Source organism: Macaca mulatta, chromosome 7, assembly GCF_049350105.2.
Source record: "Macaca mulatta isolate MMU2019108-1 chromosome 7, T2T-MMU8v2.0, whole genome shotgun sequence".
In the NCBI taxonomy this organism is placed as follows: Eukaryota; Metazoa; Chordata; class Mammalia; order Primates; family Cercopithecidae; genus Macaca; species Macaca mulatta.
The window spans coordinates 17,017,120-17,041,798 of NC_133412.1; the positions used below are offsets into that span (position 1 = coordinate 17,017,120).

At 40.0% G+C, this 24,679-nt stretch overlaps 1 protein-coding gene across 1 annotated transcript in view; it reads right to left on the minus strand.

Moving 5' to 3' along the window:
• FSIP1 (fibrous sheath interacting protein 1) overlaps positions 1–24,679 on the minus strand; it is a 194,369-nt gene that overhangs the window by 116,585 nt on the left and 53,105 nt on the right. The window contains exons 9-10 of the mRNA XM_001092473.5: positions 20,017–20,175; positions 8,857–8,994 (exon numbers count right to left, since the gene is read on the minus strand). Of these exons, the coding sequence (XP_001092473.3) occupies positions 8,857–8,994; positions 20,017–20,175 (297 nt within the window). The remainder of the gene's footprint in view (positions 1–8,856; positions 8,995–20,016; positions 20,176–24,679) is intronic.

Consider the following 24,679-nt stretch of genomic DNA (forward strand, 5'->3'; position numbering starts at 1 on the left):
TGAAAAATCATTTAGCTGCTCAAGACTTTGGTTTCTAATCCATGGAACTGCCCCACATGACCTCTAAGCCCCTTTAGCTCTCACATTCGAGAATTCTGAATCTATAGCATGTGTAACAATTGAAGGTAGACTTTCCAACCCATTCTTTAAGCAGAAGGAGCACTCCAGTCTTCTGACTGGGGTTCATATATGCTTATATCAGGTTAAGTGACAAGAGCATGTCGAAATAAGAATCAGAATGTGAGGATTTATCATCCTTTGTGAGCCACATTCTTATCCTCAGTGCTCAGCAACAGGGCTTAGAGTGCTAACATTTTCATGCAATAATGACAATGCAGTTCACCAAACAAGGCCAAGCTCAGTGGTTTCCAGGAAACTGAAAAGAGAAAGAATGTGGATAGAAATAGTAGAGACTTCAAATGATGGAGTAAATGAATGAAGTTCAAACTGAGAATCAAAAAGAGACACAAAAAAGACCTAAAAAGTGTGGTCAAAGCATTTGGAATGACTAGAACGAGAGAAAGTTTTTCCTAACAATACTAACAAAACATCTTTGAGAGTATTTTATCATTAGTGGGATCAATGGGATAAGGTCAGATTGATGATTTTTTATTTAAAATGCAAAAACTTTTAAAATGGAATTCTTTTGATTTGTGAAAGACAGGATCATTATGCAACTTCATCAAAGGTATTTTTACCTAACTCTAGAAGTCAAAAATGTTCTTTATTTTTTTAAAAAAAACAAAAAAATCTTTATTGTCACAATGGAACACTCACACCTCTGAAAAATGAGACAAATAATGAATTATTGTTGCTATTCATTTAAATTATTCAAAAAGTCCATCATTATGTTAATGGATTAAAATATCCTTAAATTAAAAAATGATATAATAAAATTGCCTCAATTATGGCTCCCCTTTCTTTAGAAATAAAGGCAATTTAATAGAAAGTGAAAATTATCTAATAAAGGTAAGTTATAGCACATATTCTATTTCCCTTCAGGTGGTTGTTAGTATATATGCACCAATATATGAATATACATATATAACACAGTTGATAAAATCTATCTTAAATGTTTATTTTTATGTTTTGTATCATATATTTTCAATTAGAAGTCCTATATTAGCCTGGTGCGGTGGCTCACGCCTGTAATCCCAGCACTTTGGGAGGCCAACGCAAGCAGATCACTTGAGGTCAGGAGTTCGAGACTAGCCTGGCCAACATGGCAAAACCTCATCTCTACTAAAAATACAAAAATTAGCCGGGTGTGGTGGCACATGCCTGTAGTCCCCGCTACTCAGGAGGCTAAGGAAGGAGAATCGCTTGAACCTGGGAGGCAGAGGTTGCAGTGAGCCGAGATCACACCATTGCACTCCAGCCTAGGCAACAGAGCGAGACTTGGCTCAAAAAAAAAAACAAAAAGTCTTCTATTGACAAAGTCCAGGTCCTTGTCATTTTTATCATCCTACCATAGTATTAAATGGGTTAATATTATATAAGTTGCTTTGACATTCCCTTCTTTGAGAACATTTATTTCCTGGGGCTTTTTTGTTTGTTTGGTTCATTGGTTGGTTTCCTTGGGCATTATTACTTTGAAAATATTCCGAAAAGTAGAATTATACAGCTCAAAAATATGAATCATATTATAGCTGTTGTTACATTCATTGACCAATTGTTTTCCAGGAGAAAAAATAAACCATTCAAAAAGCTACCAATAATGTCCAAATATCACTGTCCCAATCTTTACACCACTCTTACTGACACATAATGATATCATATTTGTCATTCTTTTGGCTGGCCTAACAGGTGTATATAGTTCCTACAAGTTGTCTGAATATGAATTTTAATTGCTGGTAAGGCTGAATATTCTTCCTTGTGATGACTCACTCTATTTTTCTAAATACATAAAAACCATTTACTGAGATACAATAAGCAATGATCTCTTGTACACATAGATGCTTTCCACATTTTTAAACATTAATTTATTTCTGTATAGACACAACACATGTATATTACAGAAGTCTGAGATATAAAGGAAAGCACAATAATAATATAAAAATCACCCATAATCCCAACACACTTTTCCCTTTAAATAGTGTGTGTTACAAAAAGTTAATTTCCTTTCTTTGCCTCCCCATCCATCCCAATCCCTGCTAAAAGTAACTGCTGGTAAGCATTTGGTATACGTATATTGTTCCAGGATTTTCCTATGACTCTTTTTATTAAAATGGTATCACACTGATCACTATCTTCTGCAACAGGCTCTTTTTCCTTAATGCTCAATCACAGACATCTTTTCAAGACACATAGACTTACCTCATTCTTTTGATAGGCAGATGGTATTCTAGTCTGTGTCAGTACAATAAGTTATAACACTGGGTTAAAGCAAGGCAAAAGGGTCCCAGCTGATATCTGAGGTATATACATTACATTTTTTCAGTTGTGGTCTCATAGGTAACCATCACCAGTTCCCTTGCCCCTATAGGTATCTGCCACCAGTTCCTTTGCCACCTTGATCTTCCATTGCAATCACCCAACCTCTCCTCACCCTTGCCTCAACTCATCACCCCTCATCTCCAGCTTTCGTGGACTCCTGAGAGCTGTCAGAGAAACCCTTCAGCCTTGCTGGCTGGCTCCATTTCACAGCAGGGTTTCCAACCTCCCCTGGACTACCTGACTGTTTACCATTGCTTTTATCTTATTTTCACTGGCTCTATTCCAGTCCCTTCCTACCCTTCTTCAATCCCCACTCTACCCTCCCACTCTGACCATATGGAGAGGTCGCTAATTTACAGGGTAAGTAGAGAACATTCAAACATGGCCTCTCACACCTTTTCTTCATCTCTCAGCCTGCCTTTCGTGGCCCACCCTTCCTTTCTTTCATCCTGAATAAGGAAAAGGGTACCCTGGTTCTTCTCCAAGGCTTACCCCTCCATCTTCAATGTTGCCCTCCATAAGACGTCCTTCCCCCCTGGAAACAAGCTTATGTAAATGTCATATTAATTATGTTAATAATAAAAATAGCAAAACAAATGTATATCACACTTAAAATGTCCAGACCCTGTTCTAAGTACCTTACATATACTAATTTAAACTTCGTAACAGCCCTATGAGGTGAGTGTTACAGTAATTGTAATTATCTCCATTCTACAGATTAACGAACTGAAGCACAGAGGGCTCAGGGGACCCGCCAAGGTCACACAGCTACTAAGTGCACAGTTGAGATTCAAACCCCAAGCAGTCTGACCTTTAACCACCATGCCCCCTATAAAAAGCTTATATACTAGGACCGGGGAAGTGATTTAGGGCAGAGTGGGGTTAGAAGACTGGATGGGCAGAGAAGCCTGCAGAGCACCCAAACCAACAGAAAACTACTCTCTTCTTTGTCTGGTTTGAAGTACCAGAGACAGACATCACTTGTATGGCAAATGATGGAGAGACTGTCTGTGGGGGCTGTCTTATGGTGCCTATTCTATGAAAACAGATACTCCCATTATCTCTTCATTCGAACATCTCAAGTTGTCTCCATACAAGTAACCTGGTGGAAAAACTCCTATCCATAGCTAAAGCCACTACACCTAACCCCATGGGAACCAACTAGGCAAGCGGCAGGTGGCTCAGCACAAACTCCCTGACATGTGAAAAGAGCTCAAACGCAGCTCCTCCACCTATTCACCACCTACAGCCTGAGACACTCACCTAAACCATCCAGGCACCCCATGATACTTCAACACTCTCTACCCAGCCAGTGTCACTCCAGTCTAGTTTGAATACTTAGTCCCAGACAGACCATTTCCAATGAGATAATTCTAACTTTCTTCCTCAATATTTACCAGAAATATGTCTCTTTTTGGCTTCCCAATCACCATGCATTTTCCTCCTCCACTATAAAGAATCAAATTAACATTTAACATGTCAGCCCTTTAAATCTCTTTGGGAAGTGACCATCTGTGATTTTTCTACCAAACCACTCCCCTTCCCTCCTACCCCAACAAACACATACAAAACACACATGCACTAGTCTCTTCTTTGCTGGGCTAAATAAATACATGTAGCCCCATTAACGATCCTTCATATGACCTGGTTTTACATCTCTTCCTCATCTTGGTCACTCTAATATCTACAGATGATCCATTTTGCTTACTTCTCTCTTAATGTGTCCCAGAGCAGCTGTATGACACGGCTAACTCACACTAAGGAAATCCTACAGATGTGCTTCACACATGCTGCTTCCAGCACCCACGGCTCATCCTTCCTCCACTCTCAGAGTGGCTTTTCAAGGCCCCTGATGCCTACTGAGTTTCATATTAAGTGTGTGAGCTTCAACCTCATTTCATTGTCTACTTTCCCTAGCTCCTAATAGCTAAATCCACTGATGCCAACAACACTACCACCTCCTACGGACTAAATCAAATCCCACTTCCTCAACCAGTCTTGACCAAGACAAATGTGCATCAGCAGCCTCAGCCTAACCCTGAAACACAGAATTAAGCTGCTTTTCCAGCCTTTACTGACAAATCAATCCTGGATGCAGGCGTTTCCAGTACCCCCTAGGGCTCCTATACTGCCCCTTAGCTCACTCTTTCTTCTCCCATCCCTAAAACAGGATATGGGTTTGATCCTTAGATCACCAATTCAATGGCCACAGATTACGTCTTCCACCAGAAATCCTGAAAGGATGTTCCATTGCAGGAGGCAGAATAAGGCAAAACTGCAAAGTTGGCCATTTCCTATCATTCAGAAACCACATTCTCTGGTTGGAGGGCAGTAGACTAATTTTGTATATAGAAAAGACAATCTCGCATTCTCCTAAAAAGTGTTACTAAACTTCCAAAAGTAACTTTCAATAGAAGATTTAATCCAATTAATACCACATATTTAGGAAACACACAAACTAGTTTTAGATACTATATATTAAAAATAACATCACTTCTTATTAAAAGTAAGTGTGCCAACAATCTCTGGCAAAAGAACAGAGGTCATCTTGCACTACTCTCTTGACTTTAAAGCAATGAAATGAAGTCTCTCAGACAGTGGTCCCCAACCTTTTTGTCAATAGGGGGAGGGGTGGGGGAGGGGTATGGTTTTTGGATGAAACTGTCCCACCTCAGATGATCAGGCATTAGATTTTCACAAGGAATGTGCAACCTAGACCTCTGGTGTGTGCAGTTCACAATAGGACTCGTGCTCCTATGAGAATCTAATGCCACTGATCTGACAGGAGGCAGAGCTCAGGTAAAGCAAGAGATGGGGAGTAGCTATAAACACAAATGAAGCCACCCTCACCTGCTGCTCACCACCTGCTGAGCGGCCCTGTACCTGGTCCTTGCTCCGGGGTGGGGGACCCCTGCTCTGAGAAACTATGTAATTTATTCAAAGTCACAGAGCAGGCTATAAACAAAACTGAAACAAGGACTCAGGTCTCCAGATTCCCGGTCGAAATAGTATCTAGCCATCTATGAGGTACAGTGCGTTTTCAGAATTTGAAACACACTGTATCTTCCCCTCAACAGGTCACATGGTACACAATGGGAATCCACAATTATGAACTCAGTTAGGAATCTACAGTTATGAATCTACACTAAGCAATGAAAACATAAAACAGGGCCAGACGCGGTGGCTCAGGCCTGTAATCCCAGCCCTCTGGGAGGCCAAGGTGGGCAGATTGCTTGAGCTCAGGAGTGACAGATCAGTCTGGGAAACAAGGTAAACCCCTGCCTCTCCTAAATATAAAAAAATTAGCTGGTCATGGTGGCACACACCTGTAGTCCCAGCTATTCAGGAGGCTGAGGTGGGAGGATTACCTGCACTCCAACTTGGGCAACGGAAGTGATACTCTCAGAAAAAAAAAAAAAAAAACATAGTACAGATTAATATTCGTGGGCCTTTATCATGCAGATAACAGCCTCTGAAAGTGTTAACTGTAAAAGACAAAACTATGAAAATAAAATTTGTATAGGGGAACCCAAACATTTCACTCATGAATATTACTGATTATAACAAGTTTATCACACTTTAATTAACAAAAAAACAACATTAATCATGAAAAGAAAAGCAAGTCCCAGAAAGGCAGTAATAGCATAGTTGTTAAATGCTAACCATTTGAATCCTATCTCCTCCACTTACTAGCCGTATAACCTGAAGGAATTAGTCAATCTCTCTTTCGCTCCATTTCTTCATCTACAAAATGAGGACTGGTATTTACCTTATGGAGCAGCTGTGATGATTAAACACTTTAGTATCTGTAAAATACTTGGGACAGTGCCTGGCTCATAGTTGGTATTCAATAACTGCTCTTATCTACTCATGTATTATTCTTTTCCACTTGGATAACAACCAACTCTTGACATTTATTATATCCCTTTAAGTGTAGCCAAACTTCATAAGGCAGTGGAATGACATACGCTTTCTTAAAGGATCCTGGTTTTCAGCCAAAAATTAAATAATGGTAGAGACGTGGTAGAAAAGAACAGGTACAGGTTCAAGGTATGTGATAAATGGCCAGTGTCTTAGTCTGTTTGGGCAACAAAATAATGGTATTTTGGGTGGTTTATAAACAACAGAAACTTATTTCTCACAGTTCTAGAAGCTGGGAAGTCCAAGATCAAAGAGCTGGCAGGTTTGGTGCCTAGTAAGGGCCCATTTCCTTGTTGATAGGGGTGACTTCTCACTACATCCTCACACGGTAAAAGGGGCAAATGAGTTCCCTTGGGCCTCTTTTATAAAGGCACTAATTTCACTCACAAGGGTTTCACTGACATGACCTAATCACTTCCCCAAATTCTCCACCTCCTAATCCCATCACCTTGGGGATTAGGGTTTCAACAGGAATTCTGGGGGGACACAAACCTCCAGACCACAGCAGTCAGAAATCAGGAGAATGGATCATGGGGAGTGACAGGCTTAGCCTACCTTGGATTGGCAGATATGGGGTGAGAGGAGGTACCAACAGTTTTCAAAACCAATCAAACCACAAACATTTCATTTATCATATTGAATTCACAATGTACCATCATTACCACTACAATGAATGGCCAAGAGCCCCCTTACACTTCCCTACCATTCCTACTTGTTTTTTTTTTTGAGACGGAGTCTTACTCTGTCACCCAGGCTGGAGTGCAGTTGTGCAGTCTCGGGCTCACTGCAACCTCCACCTCCCGGGTTCAAGCAGTTCTCCTGCCTCAGCCTCCCAAGTAACTGGGACTACAGGTGCACGCCGCCACACCAATCTAATTTTTTTTGGATTTTAGCAGAGACGGGGTTTCACCTTGTTACCCAGGCTGGTCGCGAACTCCTGAGTTCAGGCAATCCGCCCACCTCGGCCTCCCAAAGTGCTGGGATTACAGGAGTGAGCCACTGCCCCCGGCCCATTCCTACTTCTTCTACTTCATCCCATCAACAGAATCAGGGAAATCTCTCTGAAAATGGAAACAGAGGTCTCCCTGAAATATAACACCCGTGAGATTCTCCATGCAAAGCAAATAAAAATGAGCTCTAAAAGAAGCACCATGTATTCATTCCCTTTAGATCTGCTGCCAACTCTCATGAGGTGACCCTGATCTCCATCAGGCTCTGTGTCAGTGCTGCTATCTGTGGCCTGCGGGCAGTGAGGGCAGTTCAGCTGGGCTTGACCATTAAGGTGTGAAGACGGGATTGTGACACACACTCAGGGGCTCTGAAGGGGAGCATATTTTAAAATCACTCACCTGATGTTTACTCCACAGTGCAGTATATTAAGTGGAATAATGACAGAGGGAGTGACTGGAAACAAGAAATCCTACAAAAACCAGGTTATAAGTGGCTAAGGCATGAGGTGACAACACTGAGAGAAGGGTGATAAAAGTAGGGACAGAAAAAAAAAGACTTTGAGTCATAAGAAACTCAGGAAGGATTTGGCAACAAATTAGTCACATTGTTTAAAACTCAAAGAGGCTTGAAGATCACCCAAGATGACAGAATTTAGCAGGAAACCAAAAGGGGTTACTGCAGGTAATTACCACAAGACCACAGTCACAAGCTCAGCCTTGACATGTTTAATTTTAGGGAAAATCCAGGTATCCAGCTAAAAACATGCTGTAGGTAGCTGGAAAATCATAATACGATAGAGCATTTCTAACAGGTTCAGAGTATCAACCAGCTCACAACTGGGTTGCTCTAAGAGTTTTCACTCATCAGTAATGACATGTCTTCATGTTGAGCAAGAAAAACATGAAGTAGGCCAAGAAAGACTTGGAATGCATTAAAATTCATTAATTACTAATAATATATTAGTAATTACAAACAAAAAGTGAGAGAATTTAAGCTATAAGTTCAAAACAGAAGGATGATTTTAGGGAGAACTACCAAATTTTTCCACAAAAAAATGAGTATTTGTGTCACTGTCAGAATATTAGGATTAAGGATAATTATTCTGACTTCCGATAGTATCTTACACACTATCCGAAGTATCTTACACACTATCTGAAGTCAGAATATGCTTTATGTTATTTAAATTAATGTTTTATATTATATAAATTGCTTAAATTCAGAATAATATCAAAGTCCTATGAATTATATGTTTAGCTTTTATTCACATTGTGACTGACAAATTCACATGGCTGATTTAACACATGAGAAGAGTCATAAAATAGTCAGAAGAGACTGAAACCTTTTTTGGTACAAATTTTGGTTATACCATCTTTAAATAAGAGAGATGGTCAGGTGTGGTGGCCCACACCTGGAATCCTAGCACTTTGGGAGGCTGAGTGGGGCAGGTCACTTGAGCCCAGGAGTTCGAGACCAGCCTGGGCAACATAGAGAGACCCCAACTCTATTTTTGTCTAAAAAAAAGTTAATTTAAAAAAAAGAAAGACTTACCACATTTTCCTTCATCATTCTCAGCTTTTCATCAATCTCTCTCAGCCGAATACGCAGATCCCGTTGCTCTTTGGTGTTCCTGAGTACCTTTTCTCCTGGAGTTACTTCCATATTTTTTTCACCATCAAGGTCAGGTTCCTAATTAAGAAAAAAAAAAAAAAACATCATTTCCAGGCTGGAAATGTGCTGTCACATACCAACCTCAAAGCAACTGAGCCTTGAGGGTTAGCTTTGCTTCTCGAACAATATTTCTTCCCTTCAAAACAATATTTTATAATGCTTTAAAGTCTTTCCATTTTAGGAGGTAAAGGTCCAATTGTACATACAAAAAGCAGGAAAGGAACCCAATTTTTATTGCATACAATTCTACTTAGCAAATTATTAAAAGAGTGTGTCAATTTCAAGAAGTGATTATTTTATATTTGGCTTCATTTCTCACTTCTGGTAGCTTTCAATCTCTAGAAGCATCCTGATATGGTTTGGCTCTGTGTCCCTACCAAATCTCATGTCAAATTGTAATCCCCAGCGTTGGAGGTGGCGCCTGGTGGGAGGTGACTGGGTCATGGGGGTGGAGTTCTCATGAATGGGTTAGCACCATACCCTCAGTGCTGTTTTCGTGATTGTGAGTGAGTGAGTTACCACGAGGTCTGGTTGTTTAGAAGTGTGTATCACCTCCCTCTTCTCTCTCTCTTCCTCTTGCTCTGGCCATGTAAGAAGTGCCTGCTTCCCCTTCACCTTCTGCCATGATTGTAAGTTTCCTGAGGCTTCCCCAAAAGCAGAAGCTGCTATGCCTCTTGTACAGCCTGCAGAACCGTGAGCCAATTAAACCTCTTTTCTTTATAAATTATTCATTCTCAGGTATTTCTTTATAGCAGTGAGAGAACAGTCTAATATACATCTAGAGGCTGAATTATTATCAGAAATATTTTTTAAAGGAAATCTAATGTTAGGGAGGAGTTTGGAAAAAATGGTATCAAGGTCTCTTTGCAATGCTAAGCAGTCAGCATTTTATAAACTTTTATGAAGACACACCTGCTATGAAGTAGGACACATGGTAATCTGAAAAGCACCCTGGATTTCATTTTTAAATTGAAATTATTTTAATAATCTACAACTAGGATTTTTTCTAAATCTTAGGGCAAGCAAAGAGAAGGAACAAAAAGAAATAAATTATAAGTTGGACTTAACAACATTTTTAAATGTTGCTTAATCAAAGCCACCATTGAGAAAATGAATAAACCACTAACTGAGAGACAATGATCATAACACACATATCTGACACAGGACTTGTATCCAGAACACATAAGGAACTCCTACAACTCGATAATAAAAATAATCAAATAGACAATAACAATCAATCAAATGACAATCAAATTCTATAAAGACTTGCACAGATACTTCATAAAAGCTGTGTGCATGACAAATAAGAACATGAAAACCTCCTCCACATCATTAGTCATTGGGGAAATTCAATTAAACCACAACGAGACACTACTACATAACCACTAGCATGGCCCAGATGAAAAACTGAACACCAAATGCTGGAAATGTGTGAAACAAGAGGGACTCTCTTACATTGTTTGCAGGACTATACAATGGTACAACCACTTTGAAAAACAGGCCCTTTCTTTTTTTTTTTGAGATGGAGTCTCGCTGTGTTGCCAGGTTGGAGTGCAGTGGCACAATCCCCGCTCACTGCAACCTCTGCTTCCTGGGTTCAAGAGATTCTCCTTCCTCAGCCTCCTGAGTAACTGAGATTACAAGCATGCGCCACCATGCCCGGCTAAGTTTTGTATTTTTAGTAGAGACAGGGTTTCACCATGTTGGCCAGGATGGTCTCGATCTCTTGACCTTGTGATCCACCCGCCTTGGCCTCTCAAAGTGCTGGGATTACAATTGTGAGCCACCATGCCAAAACAGGCCATTTCTTAAAAAGTTAAATGTTTGTCGATCCTGTGACCCAAAAATTCAACTCCTATGAATTTATCAAAGAGAAATTAAAATATGTAACTATAGCCTTGTACACAAATGTTCATGGCAGCTAAAAACTGAAAACAGCCCAGGTGTCCATCAATAGAAGTATGATAAACTCTGGTGAGTACCTGCCACAGCTGGGACCATCAGAGCGTTTCTCCTGGAGCTCCATCTTCCGGTTAGGTTTAGTCAAAGTAAGGAGAGGAGTTCTAGTAGAGTAGAGGACAGAAGGAGAGAGAGCTTGGGGTATTTTTCCCCTTCCCCCCGTACTTTTGCATCACAGTTTGGGCAGTGATGTATCCCTGAGATGTGCTGAGTTTTCTTAGATTCAACTGCATGTTCATGCTCAAAGACTAACAGAGGACACACTTAGAGCCACTCTACTCAGAAGGATATAAAACAGGAAACGCAGCAGGGCAGTATCAGGTATCCCTTTTCAATGGGAGTGTTTGCTACAGTCCATGCCAAAACAATATAGGTATAAAGAGCAAAACAGCTATAAGCTGCCTGTCTTAAAATCCGCCTATCCTAGAGGAGCCATTATATCTTGAAATGCCCCCACAGGCACACTGAGTCCAGGGACCCAGCAAGAAATGTGCCCAGCCACAAGAATCACTGCAGTGAGAGATGCCCAAAATATGGCTTCTCCATCAGGTCTTTATAATTCTCCCAATCCAGGGATCATTTTAAGCATAAGCAAAGTTGCCTCCTAACGTATTTGGCATTCCAACTTTTCTCAGACTGCCAAGGAAACAGAGTTAGGAAACTAACTACAGCTCAAATGCTCATGCTGAGGGGGCTGGGGTTGGCTAACCCTTTGCTCATGTCCTCTATTATTACAACTTCAGATGGCCAGTTCTTCTCCCCCAGCTCCAGCTCTTGCTGAGCTCCCACACACTTTTTCTTCCCCCTGTCCACTGTGGCTAGTCTCTTGGTGTCCCAACATCCACTGTTAGCTCCTTTAAAGCTATATAAATAGTCCCTTCATATAATTATCTTCAAAATACAAGCTAGGTATTCCTTTTGTTTCTTGTCAAAAACTCTAACTGATATATAGAGTGTGTGTGTGAGTGTGTGTGTGTGTAGAGAGAAATAGACTGGAAGGAAATTTAACAATAATTAACTTGGTAAAAATCCTGATTATTTAATCTTATTTTTCTTGTTTTTGTAGTTCCTGAATTTCCTACAATAAACATGTATCAATTTCATAAGCAGACAGGCCTTTTTTTTTTTGAGACACGGTCTTATTCTGCCAGCCAGGCTGGAGTGCAGTGGTGCAGTCACGTCTCACTGCAGCCTCGTCCTCCCAGGCTCAAGCGATCCTCTCACCTCAGCCTCTCAAGTGGCTGGGACTACAGGCGCACACCACCTTGCCTGGCTGATTTTTTGTGTATGAAGAAGGAATGGATGTCACTATGTTGCCCAGCCTGATTTTGAACTGCTGGGCTCAAGGGATCCTCCTGCCTCAGCCTCTCAAAGTGCTGGGATTACAGACGTGAGCCACTAATTTTTTATTTTTAACAAATTTTTCTACCAAGGCCATTTTTGTTCTGTTCTGACAATGTGACTCTCCATACCTGAGAGGTATAGACCCGAAGGCTGGATTCTAGCTTCAGTTCTGCTGGAACAATCAGCTGTGTACTTTTAAGGAAGTCACCTCCTCTTTCTGGGTCTCAATTACTTCTGAGAAAGTTATTTCCCCTTCTAATAGCTTATGAGTCTGTAATTCTCTACAATTAGACCCAAAGGATATACAACAGCTTTCTTCAGTCATGGCCTCCAATAGCATAACCGTATAGTTCAAATATTTGAAAAATATTGTATGATGAAAGCAGAGGCCAAGAGGGGGCAAGGAAAGGTAGCCACTGATGCTGACAGAAATTGCCCAGCTGCAAACTCAAAAAGCTCTGTGGTGCCAGGAAAGATCCTTTTCTCACAACAAAGTGCCAACCAGGACTGTCTGTCCTTGTAATCATCAGGAAGTATCTTGATTTCTCATAGTAGAAATGTTTAATCAGATTCTCTGACCGACATATCATTTCTGTGTTTCTGAGTCATACAGGAATGCTTTTATGGAGAATTCAATAAAAGCTGTACTCGATATGCCACAAGAAGGGAACTGTCCCTGAGGCCAAGATCAATAGATACTTGTTGATTTGACTAATTGCTTGCCAAGAGATTCTGAGTTTATCCTTAGAAAAAGTATGTGTGGTGTTGAGTAGGCCAAAAGGGATCTTTGAAGCAAAATAAACTCATTTTCAAAAGTCAAAAACAGAGGAAATTACCCACAGCTTCGTAAGTTATTTGATATGCAAATAAGGCATGCGTTAAGGATTGGCAAAATACAAACCTGTCTAAATAAAGCCAGTTTGGCCTATGTTTTCAAGCTAATGCTATACATTTCCATAGGCTCCTGCTATTTCCTGTCATCAGATGGATCGTGTGCCTGGCAGTACCAAAAGTAGAGAAAAAGATATTTCAGGCAGATTGTTTTTATCACCTTGGAATAATGCCATAAAATGAAGGAAACCTTGACTACATCAGAAGCTTAACAGAGGGAAGCAAAGAAATATAAGCTTCACAGTAATCTGTAAAATGGAGGTGGCAAGGGTAGTTTCCCAGATTTAACTGGAGATCTAACAGATTGGCACTGGAGGTAAAGAGCTCTGAAGTAACTTCTTGTTTGTTCCTCAAACCCATAAATCCATGCTCCTGTGGCTTCTATGGGTTTTGGAAACGAACAGATGGTCAATAAGATTTCTGTGCCTGTAACTAGCATACATTTAAAAAATCCTAAATTCCTGCCCTCAACCAACACTTTAAGTACATCTGGGGTCAAGTGGAGTCCATGGCCATTACTGGAACTATACAAATCCCTGGACCCAATAATAAAACATCTTTCAGAATTACATGTCAAACAATGGTCTGTATTTCCTCAACTTCAGCTAATATTGAGACAGGAAGAGACCAAAAAAAAATTAATTGTTGCTGTCAGCAATAATAGCATGATCTTGGCAAGAAAGGAGATCAATATAAACTACAATTTTCCTCAATCAAATGATTGCTAATTTTTTCTGGAGCTTACCAAATTGTGTACAACTGAATCAATATTTTAAGAATAAGAAAATAAATCAAATTAAGGAGGACCTTTATATTCAATTAAACTAGTTAGTTTAAGAACACAGTGATGCCGCCTGTCAAGGAGAGCCATTTCTGAGGCCCTCCCCAATCAGAAAAAAAAATCTAATGGTGAACTGGAATTCTAGATTTAGTAAAACTGATTTCATGAGAGATGAATAAACTGTACTTGTATATAAGAGCCAAATGGAATAGAAGTTATTATTGAATCCAGTTGCTAAGGATTTAAGAAACTGAATGCTTACATAACTCCTATATCTTAGATATTTCTGGAGAGAACTGGAATCTAATACATCTACAAATAAGAAGTATGGTAACTAAATTATAGAACATCACTCAGTTTTATGATGGGATTTACAATACATGGAAAGAACGAACTGATTTGTTGAGGGTTAGGAGATGGATACAGAAAAGTATGCACAGTTAAACCACAGATCTTAAGAAAAAATTGCTTCAATTAGTTCTCTTGCTAAGACAAAATGAAAATAAAAAGCAGATGTAAAAACTGCAACCACATATTATTCACATTACAGAAAGAGCAGTAATATGCCATTCTTTCTTTTGACTGTGACCACATGCTTTCTTTTATGCTAAGGAAATCAGATGCGTAAAAGCCAAATGCCGCTTTTAAAACATTGCCATAAAGTTAAGTGCTGGGCCAGAGCATCTATATGAGAACATCACAATCAGCGAGCCCGTAAAGAGAAGAAGACTTCTTATCTGCCCTTTTCACAAAGACCAACACCTCCTTCATCTCTGAGCCACATTCCTAGAGTTCCTCAAACTATTCTAACTCAACCACATTGACCCAACCACATTTATCATCTTAAATCTATGTGGATACCAACTTACTACCTTATAGTTACCATACACAGATAAGTCAGAAAGTCTATGTTTCAGCTTGTTCAGAAAACTGTTTTCTTGACCAACAAAAATAAATCTTCAAAGGAATTTTTAAAATATCATGCCTTCATCAAATAACCCTTCCTTTCCCCGTGCTCCCGCAGCATACACTTTCCGTACTTTTCATCCGATCAGTGCCCATCTGGTGGTGGTTCCTGTTTCACTGCACAGTCACTCCACAACTTGTTCTATGCTTACATCACATCCTCTGGTATCCTACAAGCTACCTTGAGGTCAGAGATCAAGCTTCATACTAGTCTGGACACTACATCAGCCACTACAGTATCTCCCACGAAATAAGCAGGCATTCAAAAATGTACTGATGATCTCTGCAAAGGCTGGACAAGCAACATAAATGCGTGAAGTGGGCCTCAGGGCCTGCCATGCAATTTAAAGTGGTGGATACTGCAGCAAACTGGAGAATCTGTGCCCCATAGAAAGAGCAGTTGCTATTCAGCTCAATCCAGTAATTGCCAAGCAAGAATTTAGGTCTAGTGCTGACATATTTTCTAATTTGAATTTTTCAAGAGAGAACTAGAAATTTGGATTTTTATAGGAATTCACCTAATTTTTTAAATGTTGACTAAGAAAAATCTTTAAACACTTTGTAAGCAAAAGGAGACCCATCTGGGAGATTAATTTCTCCTGTAGGTCAGGAGTTCCTGACCCCCAGGCCATGGACGGCTCTGGTAGGTGGCTTGTTAGAAATCGGGCCCCAGAGCAGGAGGTCAGTGGCAGGCACAAGTAAAGCTTCATCTGTATTTGCAGCCACTCCCCTCACTCGCCTCACCACCTGAGCTCTGCCTCCTGTTAGATCAGCAGCGGCATCAGATTCTCACAGTAGTGTGAACCCTATCATGAACTGCACATGCAAGGGATCTAGGCTGCACACTCCTTATGAGAATCTAATACCTGATGATCTGTCACTGTTTCCCATCACCCCTGGATGGAACCATCTAGTCGCAGGAAAACAAGCTCAGAGCTCCCACTGAGTCTACATTATGGTAAGTTGTATAATTATTTTGTTATATATTACAATGTAATAATAATAGAAATAAAGTACACAATAAATGTAACATGTTTAAATCATCCCGAACCCATCCCTCTCCCTGGGTCCGTGGAAGAACTGTCTTCCATGAAACCAGTCCCTGATGCCAAAATGGTTGGGGACCGCTGCTGTAAGCCACCAGTTTTCAGCCTCGTGATACACAATGGTGGTCTTCTTCTGTGTCTCTGGTCCCTCTGCCTCCTTCCCTAGTTCCTCTTCCTCCTCCTGCCCCTCACTTATGGAAATAGACTTTCTGGATATTCCTTGGATGTGCTCTCTCCCTCCCCTCTGAACCACCACAGCACTTTACTTATAGCCTTCTATGAGCCTGGGCACGGTGGCTCACGCCTGTAATCCCAGCATTTTGGGAGGTTGAGGCAGGTGAATCTCTTGAGGCCAGGAGTTCAAGACCAGCCTAGGCAACACAGTGAGACCACATCTCTACAAAAAATAAAAAAAAAAAATAGCTGGTGTGATGGCGTGCACCTGTAGTTCCAGCTTCTGGGGAGGGTGAGGTTGGAGGATCACTTGGGCCCGGGAGGTGAAGGCTGCAGCAAGCCATGATTGCACCACTGTACTTCCAGTCTGGGTGACAGAGCGAGACCTTGTCTCTTGAAGAAAAAAAAGCTTTCTATGGCACTTGCCTGTGCTGTCTTGTCCACAGTTTTCTACATATACTCAATACCTCCCGTAAAGAAATACATTCTTTATGTCACTTATAATAATATAATTCGCTGAGTTCTGTGTCACTGTGCTAAACACTTTATGTATATTAACTCAGCTACTCTTTACAAGAACCCTAAAGAATATTACTATTATTTTATAAACAAGGAAAACGAGGTTTAGAGAGCTTCTAATTAGTGCCCAAGTCCACAGAACTAGTAAATGTTAGAGCCAAATTTGAGGTGAGACTTTTTTTTTTAATTATACTTTAAGTTCTAGGGTACAGGTGCACAACGTGCAGATTTGTTACATATGCATACATGTGCAGATAATTTCCATCTTTTTTTTTCTTTTATTTTTCTTTTTTTGGGACGGAGTCTTGCTCTGTCGCTCAGGCTGGAGCACAGTGGCACGATCTCGGCTCACTGCAAGCTCTGCCTCCCAGGTTCACACCATTCTGCTGCCTCAGCCTCCCGAGTACCTGGAACTATAGGTGCCCGCCACCACACCTAGCTAATTTTCTTTTGTATTTTTAGTAGAGACGGGGTTTAACCGTGTTAGCCAGGATGCTCTTGATCTCCTGACCTCGTGATTCGCCCACCTCGGCCTCCCTAAGTGCTGGGATTACAGGCGTGAGCCACTGTGCCCAGGCTGAAGTGAGACTTTCTGATTCCAAAGTATTTTATTTGCCTGATTCACCTTTAAGTTCTCTACAATTCCTTATATCCAGGAGCACTCAGTATGTGTTGAATCAATTGTTCAAAAACAGAAATTTATATTCCACTTAAAAGAAATTCTTAAGGAGGACGTAGAAAAATTACTGGTGAGTTAATGGTTTGCAGAAGAGTTACAGTGAATATGAACTATGAATATTTGTGGATTAGCAATTGATTGGAACTCATTCATCAACTACACAGATACACAGGGTTTATTCAAGATACAGTATACTTATACAAAAAGTAGTCCAATCCAAAAATAATATCCTTAAAATACTTTGCCATGTTAGCATTTTTGCTTTGAAAATTCAATGTGCAATGCTGGTTTTAGTTAGAAATGAAGAAATGCCAAAGGGAAATTGAACAAAAGCTCAAAAGATATTCTTTTTTCTTTTACATGCAAAAAGCATAAATTATTTCTTTTTAACAACTACATTTTTGTTTCTACATCCAATGGGAATCCCAAAATGTTGTTTTCCCTTTTCTTTCCAAATATATGTTGTTTCACATAAAAACACATAATCTCAGTATGTAACAAAAATGTAATGTACTGGTTTTCCCTTTCATTATTTTTAAAATATCTTATCTGAACCATAAATGTGAACTCTGAAAATGTGATTTTTGTTGATGATGAGAAAATGGGACCATATTCATGCTTTTTATTTGAAATCCTAATGGCCCAACAAAGCTCTGAATTCTCTGTCTCTTTCAAGAAGAGGAGGAAACAAGGGTCACCAGGTCATTCCCGTGCTATATTTTTGCCAAAAATGCACCTTTTGGATGGCTCTATCAGTGCCTCGGACTTCACAGACTTCACTTCATTTGACAGTCATGAAAAACACATTTTCTATATTTAAGACCATAGTTCAGCTCTGAGATTTCAGCTACCCTTGAAATCTAACAACAACAACAAAAATAAACTGAAACATGAAAAGAACAAAGAGTATCTCTGAAACATTTTATTATTCTATGTAGGGTTCCTCCTTTTTGAAAAATAGAATTCAGTAACATAAATAAACTAGCCTAACTCATGTCAAATTCCTGAGATATGGCCAGGCACGGTGGCTCACGCCTGTAACCCAGCACTTTGGGAGGCCAAGGCAGGTGGATCACGAGGTCAGGAGACAGAGACCATCCTGACCAACATGGTGAAACCCCATCTCTACTAAAAATACAAAAATTAGCCGGGCGTGGTGGCGGGCACCTGTAGTCCCAGCTACTCGGGAGGCTGAGGCAGGAGAATCGCTTGAACCTGGGACGTGGAGGTTGCAGTGAGCTGAGATTGTACCACTGCACTCCAGCCTGGTGACAGAGCAAGACTCCATCTTAAAATAAAATAAAATAAAATAAAATAAAATAAAATAAAATAAAAAACAAAGTCCTGGGACACATTCAAGTGAGGACAAAGATTCCAATTATCTCTGTTTTCCAAATATTTTCATCCCAATGCAGAATTTCAAATCGATAGTGGGAACAACAGCACCACTACTGCAGTTTAAAGGATCAGAAGCAGCTGTTCTGTCCTTTAGAAATACAACCAGTTACAAAACTGTTTCCTTGGAACACCTTCCTACTGCTCCTTTCCCCTCAGGTTGCTTCAACTGGCATGAAGCTAGATCCCTAACCTTCAACTGACAGCTTAGAGAAGGTGCTTACTATAAATCAGAAGGATTACCTATAGGCTACAGATATTTAAATCTTTGGATGTTCTACAAAGATCACAGCCATCTACGATTGTAGAGAAAATGATCTGGTGAAAACTTTCACAAAGCTGCTACAGAGTTATTAATCTCTTATGCAATCAGAAATTTTCTCCTCAGTCTACCACCCAAACCAAACCAGATTCCATGAAGTACTAAAATATAGGGGTGGGGGAGAAATTTACTTTTCTGATATGCCACACCTTCTACCAGATTTTTTTTTTTTTTTTTTTTTTTGACAGGGAATCTCGTTGTGTTGCCCAGGCTGGAGCACAGTGGCACAATCTCAACTCACTGCAACCTCCCGCCTCCCGGGTTCAAGTGATTCTCCTGCCTCAGTCTCTCGAGTAGCTGGGAGTACAAGCATGCACCACCACACCCAGCTAATTTTTGTATTTTTAGTAGAGATAGGGTTTCATCATGTTGCATGTTGGCCAGGCTGGTCTTGAACTCCTGACCTCAAGTGATCCACCCACCTTGGCCTCCCAAAGTGCTGGATTACAGGCATGAACCACCACATCTGCTTTGTAAAAGAATATTTGAGGGAACTACTGAGAGAAGAAACAATTCATTTCAAAACTCTCATAGGAAAGAAGTCAACATAATGAGCTTCACTGCTTTATGTTAAATTAAACGAGCGAAAAGAATGTGGTGGAGTAAAGGGCTGCCACTGCTAACACCTAGTGCCAGAGGAATAAAGAAAAATAAGGCTCTCAAAGGACTCATGAGTGCCATATCAGCTTTATTCCCTCCCCTCACTCTTGATCATGATCGAGATTTAGCTTAAATCATACAGATACAATAATATTAAAATAAATATTTCCTCAGTGACCCCATCCCAGAAAATTACCCAAATGAAAGAAAAGTGAGTAGAAAGTGGAAGTAATCGAAGGAATATACACACTGTTAGGAAACTATGATCACTGGAAAAAGCAACTGGTTAACAACCAGATTGTAAAATTATGTGAACTAGCTTTAGCACACATTAACTTGAACAGTCTACGGGTTCTTCAAATACCTGATTATTCTGATTTTCAAGTCTTGGAGAAAAGCTGGAAATTGCTGGGGAGGCTGCAGAGAGTTCCTGGAGTTTTATATCAATTTCAGCAAGCTGCTGATGCTGGGTGACTGCCAGTGCATATCCTTTTACTGGGACCACCCAGCCAGACTGATCACCCTAAGAGGAAACAAGGGTCACCAGGTCATTCCCAGGCTATATTTTTGCCAAAATATACCTTTCAGGGGGCTACAACAATGCCCAGGACTTCACACAAACACACACACACACATGCACAAACACACACACACAAACAGAATTAACATTGGGTTAGTAAAAGAATAATATGAAATAGTTTCTGGTTTTGTTATCTGCCAGCCTGCATAAAGTATCTCCTAATATTTTGATGGGGGTTTCCCCTGTGGAACAAATCTCTTAGTTTCACAGTCTGGTTCTCATGACATTCTCATTTATCTACATTCAAAAAATGTTTTGTGACATGTTAAGTAGGAAGAAAGCAGGTTTACCCTGTAATGGAACATGGTATTTTCAAACTCTGTTCCTTAAAAGTAACACAGGGTCTATAAAATCAGTTGCTTTGGTTTCACAAACGTAACTGATCATCTTTCATTCAACTAATATTTGTTCCATATTAACTCATAAAACCCATTCATTACATTCATTCAAAAATCTCACACTAAACGCCTACTGAACATATATATTATGCTAGGCACTGGTGATTCGATAAGAATATCACAAGGTTCTGCCCTCGAGGAGTTCTCAATTTCTTGGCAGCAACAATTTTAACAAGGTATGAAGAGTGCTGGTAAGCCCTGGGCACCACGGGAACCAGAGAGGATCAACTAACCTCTGTGGGCAGGAAAGGGCTGGAGAAAACAGGACCTTAATCAAGGAAACACCATGATCAGGTCTGTATTTTAAAACTGGAACTACTGAGAGCAAGAGTGGAGGCAGAAAGCCCAGTTGAGAAGCAATAGTTATAATCTAGAACAAAAGTGCTGAATGACTGAACTAAGGAATGTTTTCTGGGAACACAGAACAGAATCCAGAGATATATAGGAAGTAGAATTTACAGAACCTGGAGGTAATTTTGTGGAACAGTACAGGGAGACATAAAGATCAAGGATGAAGAACAAGTTCCTCAAGACACGGATGCCCACTGTCACCACTCTTATTCAACATAATACTGGAAGTCCTAATCAGAGTAATCAAGAAAGAGAAAAAAATAAAAGGCATTCAAATAGAAAGAGAAGTTCAACTATCTCTGTTTGCAGACGACATGATTCTATACCTAAAAACCCACAGTCTCTGACCAAAAGCTCCTATATTTGACAAACAATTTCAGCAAAGTTTCAGGATACAAAATCAATGTACAAAAACCAACAACATTTCTATACACCAACAACATCCAAGCTGAGAGCCAAATCAAGAACGCAATTCCATTCACAAGAGCCGTAAAAAGAACAAAATACCTAGGAATACAGCTAACCAGGGAGGTGAAAGACCTCTACAATGAGAATTAAAAAGCAGTGCTCAAAGAAACCAGAGATGACACAAACAAGTGGAAAAATATTCCATGCTCATGGATAGGAAGAATCAGTATTGCTAAAATGGCCATATTGCCCAAAGCAATTTACAGATTCAATGCTATTCTAAAAACTACCAATGATCTTTTTAACAAAATTAGAAAAAGCTATTTTAAAATTCATATGAAACCAAAAAAGAGCCTGGATAGCCAAGCCAATCCTAGGCAAAAAGAACAAAGGACGCATCACATTACCTAACTTCAAACTATATTACAAGGCTACAGTCACCAAGAGAGCATAGTACTAGTACAAAAACAGACACAGAGACCAATGGAACAGAAGAGAAAGCCCAGAAATAAAACCACACACATATAACCATCTGATGTGCAACAAAGTTGACAAAAACAAACAATGGGGAAAAGGACTCCCTGTTCAATAAACACTGCTGGCATAACTGGCTAGCCATATGCAGAATATTGAAACCAGAATTCTTCCTTACACCATATACAAAAATTAAGTAAAACCTAAATCTATAAAACCCTTGGAAGATAACCTAGGAAATACCATTGTGGACATAATCCCCGTCAAGGATTTCATAATGAAGATGCCAAAAGCAATTGCAACAAAAACAAAAATTGACAAATAGGACCTAATTAAAGAGCTTCTGCATAGCAAAAGAAACTATCAATAGAGTAAACACAATTACAGAATGGGAGAAAATATTTGCAAACTATGCATTCAACAAAGGTCTAATATCCAGAATCTATAAGGAACTTAAGCAAATTAATAAGCAAAGAACAAATAACCCAATTAAAAAGTAAGCAAAAAACACAAACAGACAATTTTCTAAAGAAGACACATACATAGCCAACAAGCATATGAAAAAAATGCTCAACATCACTAATCATTTGAAAAATGCAAATCAAACCACAATGAGATACCATCTCACACCAGTCAGAAAGACCATTACTAAAAAGTCAAAAAAATCACAGATACTGGCAAAGCTACAGAGAAAAACACCTATATGCTGCTGGTAGGAATGTAAATTAGTTCAGCTATTGTGGAAAGCAGTGTGGCAATGTCTCAAAGAACTTAAAACACAAGTACCATTCAACCCAGCAATCTCATTAATGGGTATATACTCAAAGGAATATAAATCATTCTACCATAAAGACACATGCATGCAGGCCAGGTGCAGTGGCTCATGCCTATAATTCCAGCACTTTGGGAGGCCAAGGCAGGTGTATGGCTTGCGCCCAGGAGTTCAATACCAGCCTGGGCAACATGACAAAACCTCATCTTTACAAAAAAATTTTAAAAATTAGCCAGATGTGGTGATATGCACCTGTAGTCCCAGATACTCAGGAGGCTGAGGTGGGAGGATCACTTGAGCCTGGGAGGTCGAAGTTGCAGTGAGCCATGACAACATCACTGCACTCCAACCTGGGTGACAGAGTAAAACCATGTCCCAAGGGTGGGGGGGTGGGGGAAGGCACATGCATGCATATGTTCATCGCAGCACTATTCACAAAAATCAACCTAAATGCCTTTCAATAGACTGGATAAAGAAAATTTGGGACATACACACCATGGAATACTATGCAGCCATAAAAAAGAATGAGATAACGTCCTTTGCAGCAACACAGATGCAACTGAAGGCCATAATCCTAAACAAAATAACACAGGAATGAAAACCCAAATACTGCACGTTCTCACTTATAAGTGGGAGCCAAACATTGAGTACACATGGACACAAAGAAGGGAACAACAGATACTGAGGCCTACTTGAGGGCAGAGGGTGGTAGGAGGGAGTGGATCAAAAAACTACCTATTGGATACTATTCTTATTACCAGGATGATGAAATAATCTGTACACCAGAGTCCTGTGACATCCAATTTATCTACAGAACAAACCTGCATGTGTACCCCTGAAGCTAAAATAAAAGTATTTTATTTGTTTAAAATAAACAACTTAAAAAATAATAAACTTTGTTATGGCCTTACCAAAAAAATAAAAAGAACAAGTTCCTGATTTTGTGAAGTCGGTGATGGTGTGATGGTGGTCACGTTATCCAAACTAGGGATTATATAGATGCAGTAGGTTTGAAGAGAAAGCTAATGAATTGTTTGGGACCTTTTGAAACTGGCAGACATCCCCCTAGGATATCCACAGATTATGTTAGGCAGTTAAATTCTTTTATGTGAAATTCAAGATAGAGACTTGGGATTGAAATAAATACACTTGACTTACCCACATATCTACAGTGGTTCAAACCCTGGGGGCTGTGAGAATGGATAAGGTCATAAAGGGAAGCATTAGTGCAAAAAGAGGACAGAAGCATCATGAAGAATATTTGGAATAACGTGGCAAGTAGAGGGCAACGAAACTTATTTCATACATTTTGATTTCAAGATGCTAATACCAGGAATTAAGCCCTAGGTGATCATCAGAGGCATTACAGGTAAAAACTTTATGCAGCAAGACTTTTATATTTTTATCCTCTTGACCCTGGCATTCACAGTCCCTGTTTCAGTGAAACCAAACAGTGTGTGGGTCTTGGCAGGGAAGGATCACGACAAGACACTCCTCTCCACTCTCTGACATCGAGACAAACAGATGACCTAGATTCGGCTAATCGAAAGCAAACACCCCGAACCTTGAGGGACAGAAGCAAAGCTGCAGGGAAATGATTAATGGAGACAGTGATGGTAGCAGCAATGAGCATCTCTTGGAGAACAAACGTCTGGTGGAGCCAGGGGCAGCCAGCCCCTAACCAGGCTGTTCCTAAAGCCATGTCTATGGCTGCCTGGACATCTGCCTGGTGTACAAACCTGGTTCCCCAAACTTCCCATTGAGTCTATGGACTACTCACAACTCCCAATAAATTCATTTTGTGTTGCTTTAGCCAAAGTCCATCTTTGTTACTTGCAACCCAGAACAATGACTGATAAAAAATTTATTGCCATGCTATTTATCATAAAACATCTAAAAATAGGGGGAAAGTGGGTAGATTGTAGTATATCAATATAAGGATTATGATATAGTCATGAATGTTCTTAAATACACTTGTAAGTTGGTATAAAGAAATTGAGCCTCAGTGAGGTTCAGGTAGCTAAAGGCACACAACTCTAATAAA